This window comes from Panthera leo, chromosome B3 (genome assembly GCF_018350215.1).
Source record: "Panthera leo isolate Ple1 chromosome B3, P.leo_Ple1_pat1.1, whole genome shotgun sequence".
Taxonomy (NCBI): domain Eukaryota; kingdom Metazoa; phylum Chordata; class Mammalia; order Carnivora; family Felidae; genus Panthera; species Panthera leo.
The window spans coordinates 124,989,656-125,006,775 of NC_056684.1; the positions used below are offsets into that span (position 1 = coordinate 124,989,656).

The window sequence follows — 17,120 nt, forward strand, 5'->3', positions numbered from 1 at the left end:
GGTGGACACAAAGGTTTAAATGAATGCTGGCTTAAGGTCAGAGGAGTTCATAATCTTCCTTTCTTTCACCCCCATACTTCTAAACCCTTAAACCCTTTGGTCCAATAGGTTGCTGTCAGGTTCTGACTGCACATCTGCTTTCCCAGAACTGCTCACATTGGACACTACATGGAGTTGCTGATCCTGAAGCACATGGAGGCACGATGATGGTGGCTAGATAGTGTCCATGACTGGCACTGAGGGTTTGATCTGAGGCACAGCATGGAGCTAAATAGGAAGGGGATGCCAGAATGTCTTGCTCTGTCCAGTTAGAATCGAGCCATTACATTTGACCCAATTCTAAGTATAAGAAACTAAAGTCATACTAACACATTAAAAAGATGGTATTTTGTAGCTTGTGCATGTTTAAAAAAAATTAAACTACATTTTCATGTTATTAAGAGACAGTGAGAATATAAAGAGGCCTGACCCTTTCTCTCATCTCGTTTTGCCTTAACTGTTTTACAAATAGTCCCAGCATATTTACGGAGCACTTCCCCCCCGCCCCCCCCCTCAATTTCTGCAGTCTGTTGTGTAAAAGGACATATCTATAAATCACAGATCATTGTTACGTGGCCCCTCAGTACCTTGGAGGGTTAGATCTACTTCTGCTTCAAGTGATACTCAAATCCTAACATCCATTTCGGAGACCTGCTTGGTCTGTTCCTCTCCACATTCACACCACTGTTGTGCTGGGTGATGCCAGTGGAACTTACAGGGCAGTGTTCTAACTGATGTTCACCATCCTTTTGATCCTCCAACTACACAATTACATAATAGAGGACTGTGTTTGTTGTCTGGGCAGATGGTAAGGGATGAAGACAGGAAAAGAAAAAAGATGGGGCAGCTGATTTTCCCAATCTTCAAATTTTAAATTTCTTGGTTCTTAAGACTATATGAAGAGCACCCATGACATGAAGTATCACTGACAGTGGCACCAAAGGATATTTTATAAAATAATCCATGAAACTGAAGTGGGCAGGGACCTAAGGGGACAATTAGTCCAGCTTCCTCACTTTTTTAGGTGAGGTTACTGAGTCCTGATTGGGAAAAGAGCAGGTTACTTCACATGGTGATTGTCTCCATGACTATGTCCTTCAAAGAGTCATAGAAACCCCAATTTTCCCTTGATAAAGTACACTCCCTCTGATGACTTCACATCAACAATTCTCAGTGTCCTTGGCTTTGACGTTACCTCCCTTTAGGGAAGCTGGCTGATAGCACAGCACTTTGACCAGAGTAGACACTTGATAAACATTTGTTGAACTGAAATCATTCTGTTTATCCTTGCTGCATAACTTTTTATTTGTCCCTTACTTTTAAGGGATAGCCTCTAGTTCAAGTTTGGTGGCTAGTGCTGTTTGTCACCTCTGTCCACTTTATCTTTTCATGTTGAAATTCTCATTTTTAAGTCTGCTCTTTTGTGGCTTTTCATTACCCAGTATTATTTGCCTCTCTGTAGACACTACCAAACACCTTCCTATGGATAGTTTCTATCTGTACAGGCTTGGAATTGCAAGTTCAGAGATATATTTTTCCCCCAATTCTTAAAACAAACAAACAAAAAAAGATGAGACTCTCAGTCAGATTTGCTAAGGCACACTAGAAGAAATGTAAAACTCCGTATTTCTTCTTTGAGTTAATATGTGGGAAAATATTACTGATACATTTATTTTCTACATCTTGTTTACTTTTTAATTCCTTAAATACATAAATATAAGTCACAATACCCAATGCAAGTTTCCTTTACAAAAAGCACAATTAAGAAATGATGGAGAAATGGTGACTTGTAGGAAATTGGGAGACATTGGCAATGTTTAGAAAACATCTTGAAAACTTGGGGAGAATGAGATGACTATTTTTATATAAAGAGCAGTCATGGTTTGAATGGGACTTGGTATAAGTTGTTAAAGATGATTTGTTTACTAGGTGATTTTTTTTGTGTGTGTGTGGACATTTTTGGTCAGTTTTGTTTGAATTTTCTGTTAAATGGCATTCTTCACATGACCTAAAACTCTAGATATGCTAGAATTCACTTACGATCATCATCTGGAGAACCATTAAAATTACCAGTCCCAAGTGGGAGAATTCTAAAAGTAGGCTAGGTGGCAATGCTTCCTACTGAAATTAATTTAATATTCCCAAGGCTTTTAAACAATTTCAGATCATCCTGTGCTTTCCCACAACTAACCTCATAAAGAGATTGAAAGCAGCTCTGAAATCATGATTTAATTTCACGAGTTTCATCCTTACCATCTCAGTCCTCCATCTGCCTATGGTGACAAAACACAGCAACACCAGTCAGTAGTTAATGGTGGGGAAACCAAAGACATAGCACACCAAGACTGGCCAAGCTTTCTCCTCCTGCTGACTATTCAAATGGGCAAGACATGTCTGACTTGAAGGAACAAAACTGAATCAATAATCTTGACTCATGGGTAGCATCTGTGCTACTGTATTTTGGGCACAAAAATGTTTTTCAATATGAGTGAGAAAAACTGTAGTTTAAATTCAGCTGCACGTGAAGGCTATGTGCTGACAGTCATTGTTGACAGTGGAAGCAGGAATAAAAAAAAAAATTAAGTCTTTCAGGAAATAAAGCTTGCTTGCTTATTTTAATAGAAGTATTTGATGATAAGTAAGGGCTAAGTTTCTTAGAGTTTCAGGTGAGTGTGCGTTTAACAAACATTTATTAAATACCTAATAATTTCTTTTTTTCTTTCTTTTAAAAGTAATCTCTACACCTAACATGGGGCTTGAACTCATGTCCCTGAGATCAAGAGTTGCAGGCTCCAGGAGCCTGAGTGGCTCAGTTGGTTAAGTGTTCAACTCTCGATTTCAGCTCTGGTCATGATCTCATGGTTCGTGAGATCGAGCCCTCTGTTGGGCACTGTGCTGGCAGAGCAGAACCTGCTTGGTATTCTTTCTCTACCTCTGTCTCTACTCCTCCCCTGCTTGCACACTGTCTCTCTCAAAATCAATAAAATAAATCTAAAAAAAAGGTGCATGCTCTACCAACTGAGCCAGCCAGGCACCCCCTAATAATTTCCTTTTATTTCACTAATATATGTTTGTCCTATCAGCAAGGATTTAAGGTGGCTGAAACCTTTCCCAAGCTTTCTCCTAGGTACTGAACATAAAGAATAAGATATATTCCTTGCCATCATGGATCATATTTCTTGGGGACTTTAATATCTAAGGAAATAAACTCTTGTTCTCACCCACTGGATTTGAATAGAAATTGCTCCCATTTCAAATAAGAAATATATTGCATTAAAAAAAAATGTTCTCAAGGGTTATGAGTCCTGTCAATAATGCAGGAGTGCTGAGAGCGGGGAAAGAACCAAATGAAAAAAAAAAAAAAAAATGTCCAGATGATATTTAAGTGAAATATAAAATTTTGAGAAAAAATAACTAGTATTATGTTTACAAGAGTGGCAAAGGGGGTTTAATGGCCCACCACAAAATACCTTAGCTTCTCTTGTTTGACATATCACAACAAGTACATTTCTTATCCTCTTTTACTATAAAGTCACAAAGCAAGCCATCAGACTCAAAAGAAAGCATAGCTCTTAATATCATGTGACATCTAATTTATGTTCTAATAGTAATACTATGTATTGGTAAAGTGAATTTACTTTTAATATCTTCACATTATTGATAACATAGACAAGGACTACTTGTGACCACACACATACACACAATCCAGGTCCAGGGTAGTAAAAGAATCTGCACATCTGCACACCAAAAAGGTAATTTGCCTGTGTTTTCTATGTAGGCTATTCACATAACACCAGGCCTCAAAATAGATAGTATTATATCCCCCAAAGTCCCAAAGGCTACCCATAATCAGTTTCCCAAAAACAGCAGTGGGAAAGCAAATTTGATGAAATCAAGGTGGTAGGTTTTTTTAAAAAAATTATTATTAATAATAATTTGCTTGCTGAATGCAGATAGCATGGAAAGGATTTTCCTAACCCTTGGTTGAAAGAAAAAAAAAATCCACGTAAAAGCACAAAGGCAATGAGAATTAACTAAGATGGGGAGAAATCGTCCAACAGGCAGCACACATGTGATGCTGGCAGGTGAGGCAGAGATCTTGACAGGGTGCGCAGGTGCTAACGTTGGGTAAGGAAGGTGTCAGAATGACCTTTACCTTGCCAGTTCTTTAGTGCATCTTGATGTTTCTGTGAGGAATCTCATGTGCCTTTCGTACAACAGGGGAAGGGCTCTGCCTCACTTGACAGAGACCTTCAGGAAATCCCAATGTATTTCACAAAGTTTGCAAAACCACTTATCAAGGAGAAAACAACTAGAGTTAGAGAGTTACTACTGAGATTAGCCTATATGCAAAAGGGATCTTGGGAGCCATCTAGCCCAAATCCAGTGCCCCTTTCATAGCATCTGGGATGGATGGTTATTTTAACCTTTGGGCATTTGCAGCAATAGGAAATATTACTACACAAGTCTTTTCCCCTTTAGAACCACCACATTTAGAACCTCTTATTAGAAAATTCTTTCTTATGTTGAAGCAAACATCTGTTATCTATAAAGTTCCTCTTTGTTCCTATTTTTGCCCTTTGAAGTTACACAGGTAAGTCTTATTCTTCTCCCTTTTTAAAACTCAATGGAAATTTCAGGGCAGCTATATTATTTTATTCTCTCCTATTCTATTCCCCTGTCCCTTATGTAATTAGACCCTTCACAACCCTGGTCACCTGCCTCTGGACACAACTGATTAATGTCTCTCTTAAAACATAGTATCCACAATTGAATCCAACCCTCCATCCAAATGTGGACTGACCAGTGCAGCATGCAGGGCTCTCTGGGCTTCTGTTACCACAGGTTGAATGCATTAACTTTGTGATAGTCACCATACACTCTTAATTCAAACTGAAGTCCTATTTCCCTAAGAAAACATTTCTACAGGAACCATTGTGAAACCATGACTTTTCAACAACCTTCCTGTCAACACACACATAGGTAACACCACTCTGTATTTAGAAGGTTGTATTTAAGCAACTCAGAATATAGTGTTTAAGCAACTCAGAATATAGTGTCTTGTTAATGCCTACTGAATTTTATCCTTTTAGTTTCAGTCTTATGTTCAGGTATTTCAAAAAAAAATGGTAATGATGTCTATGTTCTAGTGTCAGTACGTAGTTACAATTCAGTGAAAATTCACTGGATAAATTAATCCCAAATCTTCCAGTTGAGACTGGATATATCATTTATTTCTCTGTATCATCTGACAAATCTTACAGGTATGCTTTCTGTCCCCTTACTTTATTCTTCACAGGAGAAGAAGGCAGATAGAACCGGCCTTTAAGCTGCTGAGCAGGTATTCCCTTTGGGATGGCCAATATCGTTCCTTGTATGGTAAGGAGACACCAAGATAGAAATAAGAAGTAGAAGTACAGAATATAAGCAGGAACATATGAAGGGAAAGAAGATCGAGTGTCCCAGACTTGGAATCAGATTTAATGCTCCCAACATTAGAAAAATAGGCCTTTCCCCCATTTCTACCCTAGAGTCTTCCGCCTTTTAGATCTGTTACAATATTGTAATTATCAAACTCTGAATTTGGGGGGAGAGCTCATATACTAAAAGCTTAGTTTTAAAACAGCTTTTAAATTTTTAAAACTAAAAGCTTAGTTTTAAAACAGCTTTTAAAATTATCTTTTCCACTTATACTTCCTGTAAAGTCTGAATTAAAGAGACATGCAACTGTCTATAGGCTTGAGGTATAAAAAGAGCTCCCAAATGCCCTGACAAATGCCTGAGGTATACATACATACATATATATATACACACATATATATGTGTGTGTGTATATATATATATATGTATATATATGTGTATATATACATATATATATACATATACATATGTATATATGTATATGTATATATATATGTATATATATGTATATATATCCATCCATTTGTTTCAGAAACAGAAATGGCCTGTATTTTTCAGTGTGAATTTGGGAATTCTCTGAGATTGAAGTTGTCTCCTGAATTGAATATTATGTTACAATTAATGGCCCTTTTCCCCAGAATGAAGAAAAATCAGCTCAGTTTTGCTTTCCCTTCAATAGCCACCCTTTGCAGAATGTGGGGCTAATCACAGAATAAAAAAGTATCCTATTGTGCCTTTTTTCCATTGTTTATTGTGACTCAGGGTGGTGAACCCTGGGAACAGAGAGATGGAAAAAGTGTTTTAATCAAAACCATCCAGAACTGGGAGGGAAATGTCTTGAAAACTTCTGTTGCATAGTGTTAACATTTAAAGAATGGAGACATGTACAAAGAGCCTAGTAGACCCAAAGAGGAAATGTGTTTTGTACCTCACCTCTTCTGAACCTTTTTCTAGAGGGAGTGACAGAGGTGGATTCTGAATGAACTTTCTCAAGACTGTGTTTTCTAGAAAATCATGTAAGTGACAGATGAACATCAGAAGGAAATGGGGCCAACACTCATGTGGAAGGTTCTCTTCCTGACTCCAACAGTGACAACAAACCACACCCAACAGCTTCGAGATAAGCAGAGTGAAGAAAAGGAGGCTTAATTAGACAATAAGCCCCAAAAGTCAGGTGAACTAGGTGCATCATCAGGCATATCAGGGTCTCTCCAAAGCAACCACCTCAAGGTTTCCTGTTAAAATACAGGTAACTACAAAAGGAAGGTCCAAAATACTGTTCCCAACATGGAGTAGTCATGGTAGGTACTGACTTGAACTTCAGCTATTCATGAGAACTTGGGTCATGCCCCCTGCAGTAGGGCTTTGTCACTGGACCCCACACTCCTTGGGATTTTCCATTTCATCTCCTTCAAAGTCTGGCTTCAAACTCTTTTTTTGCTCAATTTCCACCTGCCAAGAATAGAAGTTGGAGAGAAATATCAGAAAGAGGAGAAAAACATCCCAATAATAAATAATCTCAAAGAGAATACCTCACCACGCTCGTTGAGATCCCCTGTAATTTTGTTAATGTTTTGGGCTTTAGCCACACTGAAGATACTGGCCCTGAGTATATTAGGATTATCTCTTTGCACATGCTCTTTGCTTGCTCTGGAATCCCCCTTCCTCACAGTCCACCTGGAAAATTCTTATTCTTTGTCTTGCATAGTTGTTCAAAGGTCACCTTGAGTCATGTTCCCAAGTCATTAGGTAGAGTGAGGCGTTCTTCCTGGGCATATTTCCACTGTACCTGGTACACCTGCCCGGCTGCCCCCCAACCACAGGCTACATAGGACAGGGGTAAGCCCTTGTTGACTATTGTACTCCAATAATGTAGGTATACAGCAGGCAAACACAAAAGTTTATCAAAATGACTGAATTCCTTTCCATCTGGCTGTTTATACTCTCCATTACTTTATCTCTTTCCAAAGTTAAGTACTCTAGTGTTTATAGTTCTTCCTGTGTCTCCTGCAAAATACGGCAGCTACAACTATGAAGGGATTAATAAATTCATCTTGCCTTGAAAGTGACACACGCTGAAGCCTTTGACAAGTCAGAAAGGAAATCTATCAAGCTAGAGAGTTTCATAATTAAAACTGCTCTTCTCTTCACCACTTTGGATATTTATGATGAAGGGAACAATTAAAGAAAAAACAGATAAGGGTCATGCTTGATGAAAGTGCTATATTTTCCCTGGCCACAAGATGGAGTATGTGTTCTTTTTGGTAGTTTAAGGTTTTAGATCACACAACTAAGGAAACATTGAAGAACAATAAATAACCTTGAAAAACTAAGGATATTGTTATGAATAAAAAAATTATTAAACCGTTTGCAAAATAATTCTTCAATAACCCCCATTTTCTATCTTTGGCATTTAATCTGCTATTGAATTTCCAATGCCTGAAGATAGAATCACTATTTATATCAGAACACTCCAACTTAGTTTCCTCCTTCCACAGCCCTGATCCTGTTACTATTACAGAAGCTTGCTTGGCTTTTGAATTTTGTCCTGGTATAGCCCAGTGACCAGGTCATAGGTGTCCTGACTTTACTCAGATCTACTTCACCAACTCTGAAGCTGAATGAAATACATGCTTTGGGTTAGCACTTTCCTGAACTCCCCTCCACTTTCAAGTTCACAACTTCTGCAACATATATTATGAATGAGTAATACTAATTCCTTTACCCCATGACTCTTTTGTTGTTGTTCATGATGACTGAAAAACATTATACTCTCCTCTTTCATTCACCTCTTTATTTTTTCCCAACCTTTCTCTTGCCCACCAGTGAGACTATTCATTCAAATCAGAGCAGACTCATCCACAGCTATGCATGGTGTACCTCTCTCTAAGGTGGTAAGAGAACATCCTGCATTCAAGGCAGGCACTGCTAAAGGGAACAAGACAGGGGAGGGGAAGGGGGTGAACAAATGGACCTGGAAACATTAGCCAGACGCCTCCCGAGGCTACCTTGTAGCTGTAGTGTGCAGAATAATTGACCCACTTCCTGACATCAGTCTTGTCTTCCACAGAGATGGATCTTACGGCAGCTTTAGAGGCAGAAGTTGTGGGCATGCTGAACTCAACATTCACGTGACTGGCGAATCTGGAAGGCACTTCCCGGTCAGAGCCAAGTTCAAGGTGGCAGAAGAAACAGTGTGGGTGACCAGAAGCTATGAAAGGAAAAGAATTTAGACATTAGGTTCTTTGGGGAGGACATGGAAGAAGAGGCCAAAAGAGCCACTCAATCGCAAAGGAGGCTCAGCACCAGGCAGTCTTTCCGAGGGTCCAATGCTGAGCGGAGGACTTACAACAGAAATCACACTGCCTGTGCCTCAGACCCTTCTGATTACAGTAGCCTTGTATCCTAGCAATAAAACCCACAGCCTGAGAAACCCACTCAGGTCAGGGTGATAATGGGAACACAACACAAATAATAAGTAATAGAGGCTGTAAATTGGCAGGAAGGAATAAAAGGGATCAGCACTTAGCACCTAATAGAGCATCAATGACAGCCATGTGGAGCAAAGTAATTAATTCCCTTTGAAAGATGGATTTTCTTTTTTTAATTAAAAAAAATTTAATGTTTATTTTTGAGAGACAGGGAGACAGACAGAGAGACAGAGTGCGAGCAAGGCAGGGGAAGAGAGAGAGGTAGACATAGAATCCAAAGCAGGCTCCAGGCTCTGAGATGTCAGCACAGAGCCCAACGCGAAGCTCGAACCCACAAACCGCGAGATCATGACCTGAGCCAAAGTTGTAGACTTAACTAACTGAACCACCTAGGCACCCAGAAGATGAATTTTCTTAATCATCTTAATTATCTCATATTTTTACAAAGATGCTTTTGGAATGTCTCTGTGGGTAAATGGCACATGTAAATGATGAAGCCCTTATAAACAACAGCTTTGCATTAAGGAAGCACATGGTATGCTGGGTAGAACACAGGCCAACAGGACACCGAGTATGACTTCTAGCTCTCCTGCTAAGTGTCAGAAATCTTGCACCCACATCCTTGTTCTCTCCAGCTTCAAGTCCTGATTTGGGAAGTGGGGAAATGGAGGTAGGTCAATGCAAGGCACAGTCCTTTCCTGTTCTTTAATTCTACAAATCTATGGTTCGTTCTACTGTACGTGGCTGAAAAACTTGAGGACCGTTATTAGCTATCTGAGTGAAAAGAGAGCTTAGTTCTGTGACTATAACCTTTGAAGCATCGTTGTTTGTTGAGCATCCTTTACTGTCCCAGCTGCTGTGTGCACACCCTCTCCCCGCATCTTCATAACAATCCCTTGAGGTCACAGCCATTCCAGTCTACAGATGAGGCAACCAAGGCTTCGGGGAGGTAAAGCGAGCCGCCCAGTCAGAACTGCAAAGTGGCAGAATGAGAACTGAACCCAAGCAGTCAGTCTCCAAAGTGCTTTAGCCACTTTGTCTGAGTCACAGCCACCCTCATGGTCTCCCATCTCAAGACCAGGTTTTGCAGGGTGACATGAGTAGAGAAGTGAGCTGTAAGAACCCCCATACAACAACTCACCATGGATAAACAACGTGACACAGCTTTGACTTTGTTATGTAACAGCAAGAGTCCTAAGTTATCTGAGCTTCCCCAAATAAACAATTTCAATTTTCTTTATTGGTCTGGACAGGACTTTTTAATCTCGGAGAGTGAGGACATACACACCCGCTCTCCAAGGAAAACATCACGCAGTGAAGTATTTGTTTTGCTCTATTTCACAAATAACATATTTCAGTGGTTATTTCTAAAGAGTAATACTTTGGGAAATTGAGAAACTTGCACTGGTTTCTAGGAAAGAAATTTAAATTTGATACATATGTTAGTAAAAATTATATTATCTAAAAATGAACCCAGGTGATTTATTTTAAATTACAATTGTGATTACACAGCTTTCAGTTACTGAGCATTTCTTACAGGCCAGAGACTGCTAAACACTTAAAAGCATTATCTAATTTCTATCTTAATGAGCTAGGTATTCATAATCCTCTTCTGTAAATGAGGAAAATAAGATTTCTCTGAGAGGTTTAAGTAAATGGCCTGAGGTCTTACAGCCACTAAATTGCAGCATTGGGAATAAAACTCAGATCTGACAGATTCCAAATTATGTCCTAAACTCCTCTCAATATATTGCTATAGATTTAGATCACTCTGAAGTACACAGAGTTTACTTTAATTCAATGGCAACTTCAACAACAGTTTTACCCCGTTACCCTTATTTAAACATTGTCAGAATACTGAGAAATCATTACTTTCCACAAAGCAGATGCCTCCTCTCACCTTCCAAAGTGTATTCACAGCAAACCCTATGAAAGCAGTATTCCCTCTGGATTCCAGGCGTCCACTAATGGACGCCCACGATGTATAAGGCTGAGGGACAGATAGGGATATGCAATTCTGAAAGCTAGTACAGTTTGATTTATGGTAATGAACTATGTGAACCCACACATTTTGTCATCTTCCTTGATGAAACCAAGAAAATTTAATTTAAAATTTAGATTTCTACTTTGCATAAAAGGTGAATTATATTGAAATTGCTTTTCTCTTGGTCTAATATTAGAGAACTGGAGTTCCAGCGAAGAAAGCTACCTGTGCAGGACAGAATGCTTTGTTTCCTGGCGGATGATCTGGGAAAGCAGTAGGACTTGTTCTGGTGCCTTCTAGGATTAAGAAAAGCTTTTGGGGTCAGGGTGAAAGGGTCCCTGAAGAGTGTGGGTGGGGGTGCAGGGGGTGTGGGGAGGGGATGACTGTACATGCACACAGCTGGGCTAGGCCCACCACTTCAGGCCATGTTGGACTCCAGTGGCAGCTTGTTAGTCTTTTGGTGACTGGGACTGGGACAAGCCCTCTGTGACTACAGCCTCAGATGCCAGCAAAGCCAGGGGTACAGACCTACAGACCTACAGACCCGTGCTGCCTGTGGTCTGACTGTCCTGCCTGCTGCAAGTTAGGGATACAGGGCTACTGCCGGTAGAAGTAAGCACGCAGAGGTTGAGGCCTCCTTTACTGTAAACAGAGGTGTGAGAATTATGGAAAATAACCTGTAAAAGGCACTTTCCCAAGGCTCTCTGAAGTCCAAGATAGAGGAGTTCAGAAAAGGGATGATTACTAATAGATCATCAATTCGGTGGTTTCATGGAGGGCACACTGGATGGGGACAGGAGGAGCTGGTCCCAGGGAACACCAGCAATGCTAAGAACCTGCTGTCTGACTTAATTCAGATTCCATGTGTCTTGAGTTGCCAGAAAAGGGTGTTATCAATTTCCTGAACAGATCCAGAAATATACCATTGGTCAGGAGTAGTATTAGAAGCCCTTTGCCGGGGTGGGGGTGGGGGGTTGCTACTAAAAATGCATAACCATGAATAACAAAAGCAGGGATGAGGGGGTAGCTTAACTGAGAAACATTCCCAAATATCCTTATGCTGTCCTGGATTTCAAAAATCTTTCACAAAGTTCCAGTAATCAGGAAATACATTTGTAATATATAAGCTTCATTAACTTGGCCTTGAGCCTACTGAACACTCACCTGCTGGGAAAGCATTAAAGAACATGTTTGCTGAAGACCTATATTTACCCGTGTCCTGCATCCATTCCCCCCTTTCTTCTGGTAACAATCTTTTCCCCCTCCCTCTGCTTTGGGAGATAATCTTCCCCAGCACTGCATGTCATTTTGGAGGTCGTGTCAGTCAAAATGCGCTGTCTTCCCCTTGACTCTTGACAGAAAACGGCTTGTGATGATTTATGCCAATAGCTGCGGACTGAGGAGGCATCTCACAGCTCTGCTTTCAAGAGCCATCCTTTCTATGCCTGCTCATTCAACCCTTCCAGCCTTTCCTTCAGCGCTCTGAGCTATCCTCCAACAATCTTGTTTCATTTTGTTTTTGCTGCTTATAACCAAAACTCCTCATACAGTACTTTTAAATATTTGAGAGAGAGAACTTTGAAGCAAATGAGATAGAGGTGTACACATTGAGAAAACTGAAAATCTCTCTTCCCTTAGAGGAAGTTACTTCATGTTTGTGTCTATTTGGTGTCCTCTACTAAGAGGCAGCGGTGGTATTGAGAAAAGACCCCTGGATGTGGCTTTGTGACTTCAGATAAGTCATGTCACTCTCGGTCCTTAATTTTCTCATCTGTAGAATGAAGAGGTTTGAATCAAGTTATTCCCAAGGCCCCTTCCAGCTTGAAAACTCGGTAATCCCATAATGAAGTTATCTGAATCCATAGGTAACAAACTGAAGAGCTAAGCATTCCGATAAACATAAACCTGAGGCCTTGTCTTTTCTGATGTCAAGTCTCCAGCAGGTTAAACAGTAATTTGCTTCCTACCACCTCAGTTCTCTTCTCAGGGGCTTCTGTGCCAAAGGACAGTTCAGGGCTTCTCCTCTCCTCCGTCAGTTCAGGTGGGCCCCATGGCTGAGGTGGAGATCACCGTGCTATCACTAGGAGAATACAGTGCTGACCGGGAGAAAGGAATATGCAAGCATAGAGAGGAAGACTTTGTTTTTAAAAATCCTGTCAGTTTAGAAATGGCAGGGGGGTGGGGGATGGCCAACCCAGCCTCAAACACAGAGATCCAATTGTCTTTTCATTTTGCACCGCTACACCCAGTGTCTGACACAGAATGCCCCGGTGTGTTCCACCCCCCTGGACTGCTTGGGGAGGTGACCAGATCATACTGCCTCTTGCCATCACATCACGATACATTTTGGGTACGATGACAGGACCACTCCACCTTCAGAACAGGAAATGAAGACTCTATAAACACACCACTAGGATTTAATAGTAGAATGGAAGAATATCTGCATAAGAGAAGGACATTTCCGTCAAGAGTTTTTCTAAACTTTACTCCTTTTGCTCGGCTCGGATATCTATTTGTTAACAGATGGGCACAGTTTATTATAAACAAGAAGAGAAGTGCTTTAAAGGATCACAGGATCATGAGCTTACTGCCTGTCATTGGAGTCACTCGGACTTCCTCTAAGAAATAGGGCTATTAGAACTAGTTGGATCACTCCCTAGTTTTGTCATTTCGTTAAATTCACTGGACCCCTGAGGAAAGTCATTGCCTTCTGTGCTCACTCAAGCACAAAAGCACCCCTGATAGCCGTGAGCAAGCCAGCTAGGGCTGGTTAGCTTGCTTTCTTTGTGTAATTCAAACATACCTTCCTTTATTGATTTGGTTTTTTTTGTCTGACAGAATTTCAGCCCCTATTGGACCTTCTGGTCCTGGCTGGATCTTCAGTCTCATCAGAGGCCATTTCTCCTCTTCCTGCATCCTCAAATCCCAACTCTGAGTTGGAGATGTTATGACTGACAGATCTTGCACATGGTGACTGGAATCTTAAATCTAACTGAGAAAGATACCTCTTCAGAACCCAGAAGCCTGCTAGGATCTGGAAACAGCTTCCACATATAATACTTACATGAGTCAGAAAAGAATACAAACTCATAAGCTGCCCTGGAAACGTGCTTAGCGGCTCAACCCGCTAATAATGCAGAGTTCTCTGGAAGAAGCGTGATAACAAAGGGGTGAGAACATGTTGTGAACTGGGTCATTCACGTTTGTTCCTTACTCCGCACAAGTATTTTTGATTTTCTGGTCCCATTCCTCCATTACCATTTGTCACCCAACAAAAACCAGCACTTCATAGGGGAACAGAGTGTGGAACTTGGACCCCTGCTCTTCTGTAACCATGTGGCAGTTTTCACAGAAGAGAAGCCTGTACCTACCCGAGTTTTTGTCAGGCAGTCGGTTTATCCTCCACACAATGGAGTTGAAGGCATGCTCGTACTTGGCAGTTCCCAGAGTTACTCTCATGACAGGCTCAGAGCCAGATACACTAGTTGAACCAAAACTTGCCCCCCGGTTCACTTTAGCTTTTAGAGACTTTTCCCCCAGGACACTTTCCCTGCGGAAGTTTTTCACCCACTCACTGGGCACGGGGTAACGAACCATCACATTCTCACAGGGAACCTGGGTGAGAGGGTCTCGGTTAGAGGAGAAGCCGGTTGACATCCTCAGCCAGCTCTGCACCTCCACCTCTGCCCCATTGATGCTTGCTGCTGTCCTGAGTGTGAAAGGCAAGGTCTTTTCTGCAAATATTGTCCTGAACCGCATTAGCTCAAACCGGCAGGCGTCCAAAGGGTTGAACAGAATAACCCGTGAGTTGTTGAATACATCCTCATCCACACACCCATGAAAATGGCACTGATGGAGCTTGATCCACTTTGTGGTGGTGGTCGGCATGATGTCCTGCCGGGAAACTATTTCGTTCCCTTTGACAAGGACATCGTTGAGGCCCAAGCGGCACTCTGCAAGCCCAGAGAGGAAACTCAGAATGTGGATCCGTGTCAGGACATGGTGCTGGAGAATCTGGTTGTCTCCCTTGCTCACAATGCCAGAGAACTCATCCCTGACATCCACAGTAATCTCCTCTTCAAGGTAGTTCAAGCCCACTGTGCTTAAGTCCATTGACAACACTGGTAGATTCATGAGCCGGTCCTGAACAGCTCGGATGAAACTGAGGAAGTCATCGTAATTGGTGGTGCCCAGCTTGATCACTTGTTCCCTCTCTGCTGTGTGGGCCACAGCAGGTTTGGGCTGGTATTTCTTCTTCTCCTTGTAGGTGACACGGTCTATTCGCAAGCTGTGGATCCTGCCATTCTCGTCATAGTTTTGGAGCCGGGGTTCCGAAATTTCATGGCATATCTCCAGCTTGAACTCACGGAATGGTTTTTCTAGGCCCTGCTCATAATACAGCTGCAAGTAACCACTGTCTGTCAGTTTGATGTAGATGGGTCCCCAGTGCCTAGACGACATGATGTTTTTCTTCTCAGGGATCCTTAGCATCATTGGCCATCCATCCCTGGGCTGGGACAGCATTGAACCAGGTGGGTGGTCATCTAGTTCAATCCAGGCTTTCGGGTCATCATCTGGTAGTGTCGCACTGCTTAAGTGATCAGGATCATCAATCTGGAGTTGTTTGAGTTTTTCAACGGCATCAGAGTGTGACTGGTTTTTGCTTGAGTCATCAAAACTGATGGCATCTTGGTAGATGACAATGAGAGAATCTCTTTGGCTTTTGCCTGTGGCACTGGAAACGGAATTGTTTTGGGAGCGTCTCTCCTGCTCCTCAAAAAAAGCAATGAAAGGGTTGATGGGGGAAGGCTGTACATCCTGCAGAGTCTCATTCAGGAAAGGATTGGTTGCCCTCCAAGGTGGAGCCTCGGTTATGGAAGGCGGATGGTTTAAGGAGGAAATGTCCAGCTTCTGAACTTTGGAAAAGTTCATCAATGTGCTCTTGGGACGTTCCCTCTTCTTAAATGACCCAGCTGAGTGATAAGATACATCTGGGATCACAGATGCAGTAGGTGGTGGGTTTGGCTTCAGGGGAGAGGTGACTGGTGGCAAAGGGCAGCAGACTTCATTGTCATCAAAAGTGACCCAGCTGGGGAAACGAGCAGAAGTCACTGGAGTTGCAGGGTGTCCATTCGTGGCTGGACTACTGGCCGGCCAGCTGACAGCCTCCATCTCTACCTCTTCATCTTCCTGGAGTGAGGAAGAACTGTCTGCAAGAAAAAGGAGAGCTTATGAGGGCTGCTATTCAGGGCCTCTACAAGTACGGGAAACTGAGGTATGGGAATGAAGGATGAGTAGAATTTTATCTGGAATCTGATAAATTCAAAAGCAGCTCACTACCTGTCTCAAGTGCTAGTCTGGGCACAGAATCTAATAATTTTGTAATAAGCACACCAAAGGGGCCACACATCAAATGCAGTAAGAATACAAATAGGTCTATCAATACAGAAGCACTGATAGGCCCAAGGTCCCTTGTAGTTTAGCTCTTATACATTCTCCTTTTATTTAATAGAAGTTTCTAGAATAGATTTATTTTTTTACTGTGCTATAAAGTATGCATTCTTAATTCTTAGACATTGAAAACCACCTCCTACATAAAATGATATAAAGCTGATCTCATTAGACAAGAAAAGTTATCTGCTCTAAGTGATAATATGATTACAAATAATGTAATTGGGGGGAATTTGCCCAAATGTGATCAATAAATATTAAAAACAAAGTGTTAACATCCTGAATAAGGTCATACAGGTAAATAAGAAGGCTATAAAAACTCCAACAGAAATACAGACAAAGGACACATACAGACAGCTCAGGAGAGAGAAACTAAAAATGTCTAATAAGCATGTGAAAATGTCCAATCTCACTGGAAATAAGAAAAAAAATGCAGATTAAAAACAATCAGTGAAGATTCTTAAAGTTTTTACTCTTCAATGAAGGTAAGGGTACTATGATATGAACAGTAAATAGACCTTTAATGGGACTCTAAGTTGCTACAAACTCTCTGAAAGTGGTTGGGCCATTTGTATTAAGGCCTTACAAATGTGCGTAAATAATAACTTTGTAATTCTTCCCTAAGGAAATAAATCTAAATTGTGAACGAAGCTTTGGGTGAATGTTAAGAAACCGAGGTACACAATAGAATACCCAGCCATTAAAATGTTTACAAGTATGCAATAACATGAGAAAATACTTATAATTTCTTCTATTTTCCCTAAAATACTTTTCCATCTTGGAATTTATTTATT

General features: G+C 41.2%; 1 protein-coding gene across 4 annotated transcripts in view; it reads right to left on the bottom strand.

Annotated features, from left to right (window-relative positions):
• Positions 1-5,967: 5,967 nt before the first annotated feature.
• STON2 (stonin 2) overlaps positions 5,968-17,120 on the bottom strand; it is a 145,415-nt gene continuing 134,262 nt past the window's right edge. For all 4 annotated transcript variants that reach the window (XM_042943982.1, XM_042943981.1, XM_042943980.1 and 1 more), the window contains 3 exons: positions 14,247-16,085; positions 8,469-8,671; positions 5,968-6,912 (listed from right to left, as the gene is read on the bottom strand). In XM_042943982.1, the coding sequence (XP_042799916.1) occupies positions 6,829-6,912; positions 8,469-8,671; positions 14,247-16,085 (2,126 nt within the window). In that variant the 3' untranslated portion in view covers positions 5,968-6,828. The remainder of the gene's footprint in view (positions 6,913-8,468; positions 8,672-14,246; positions 16,086-17,120) is intronic.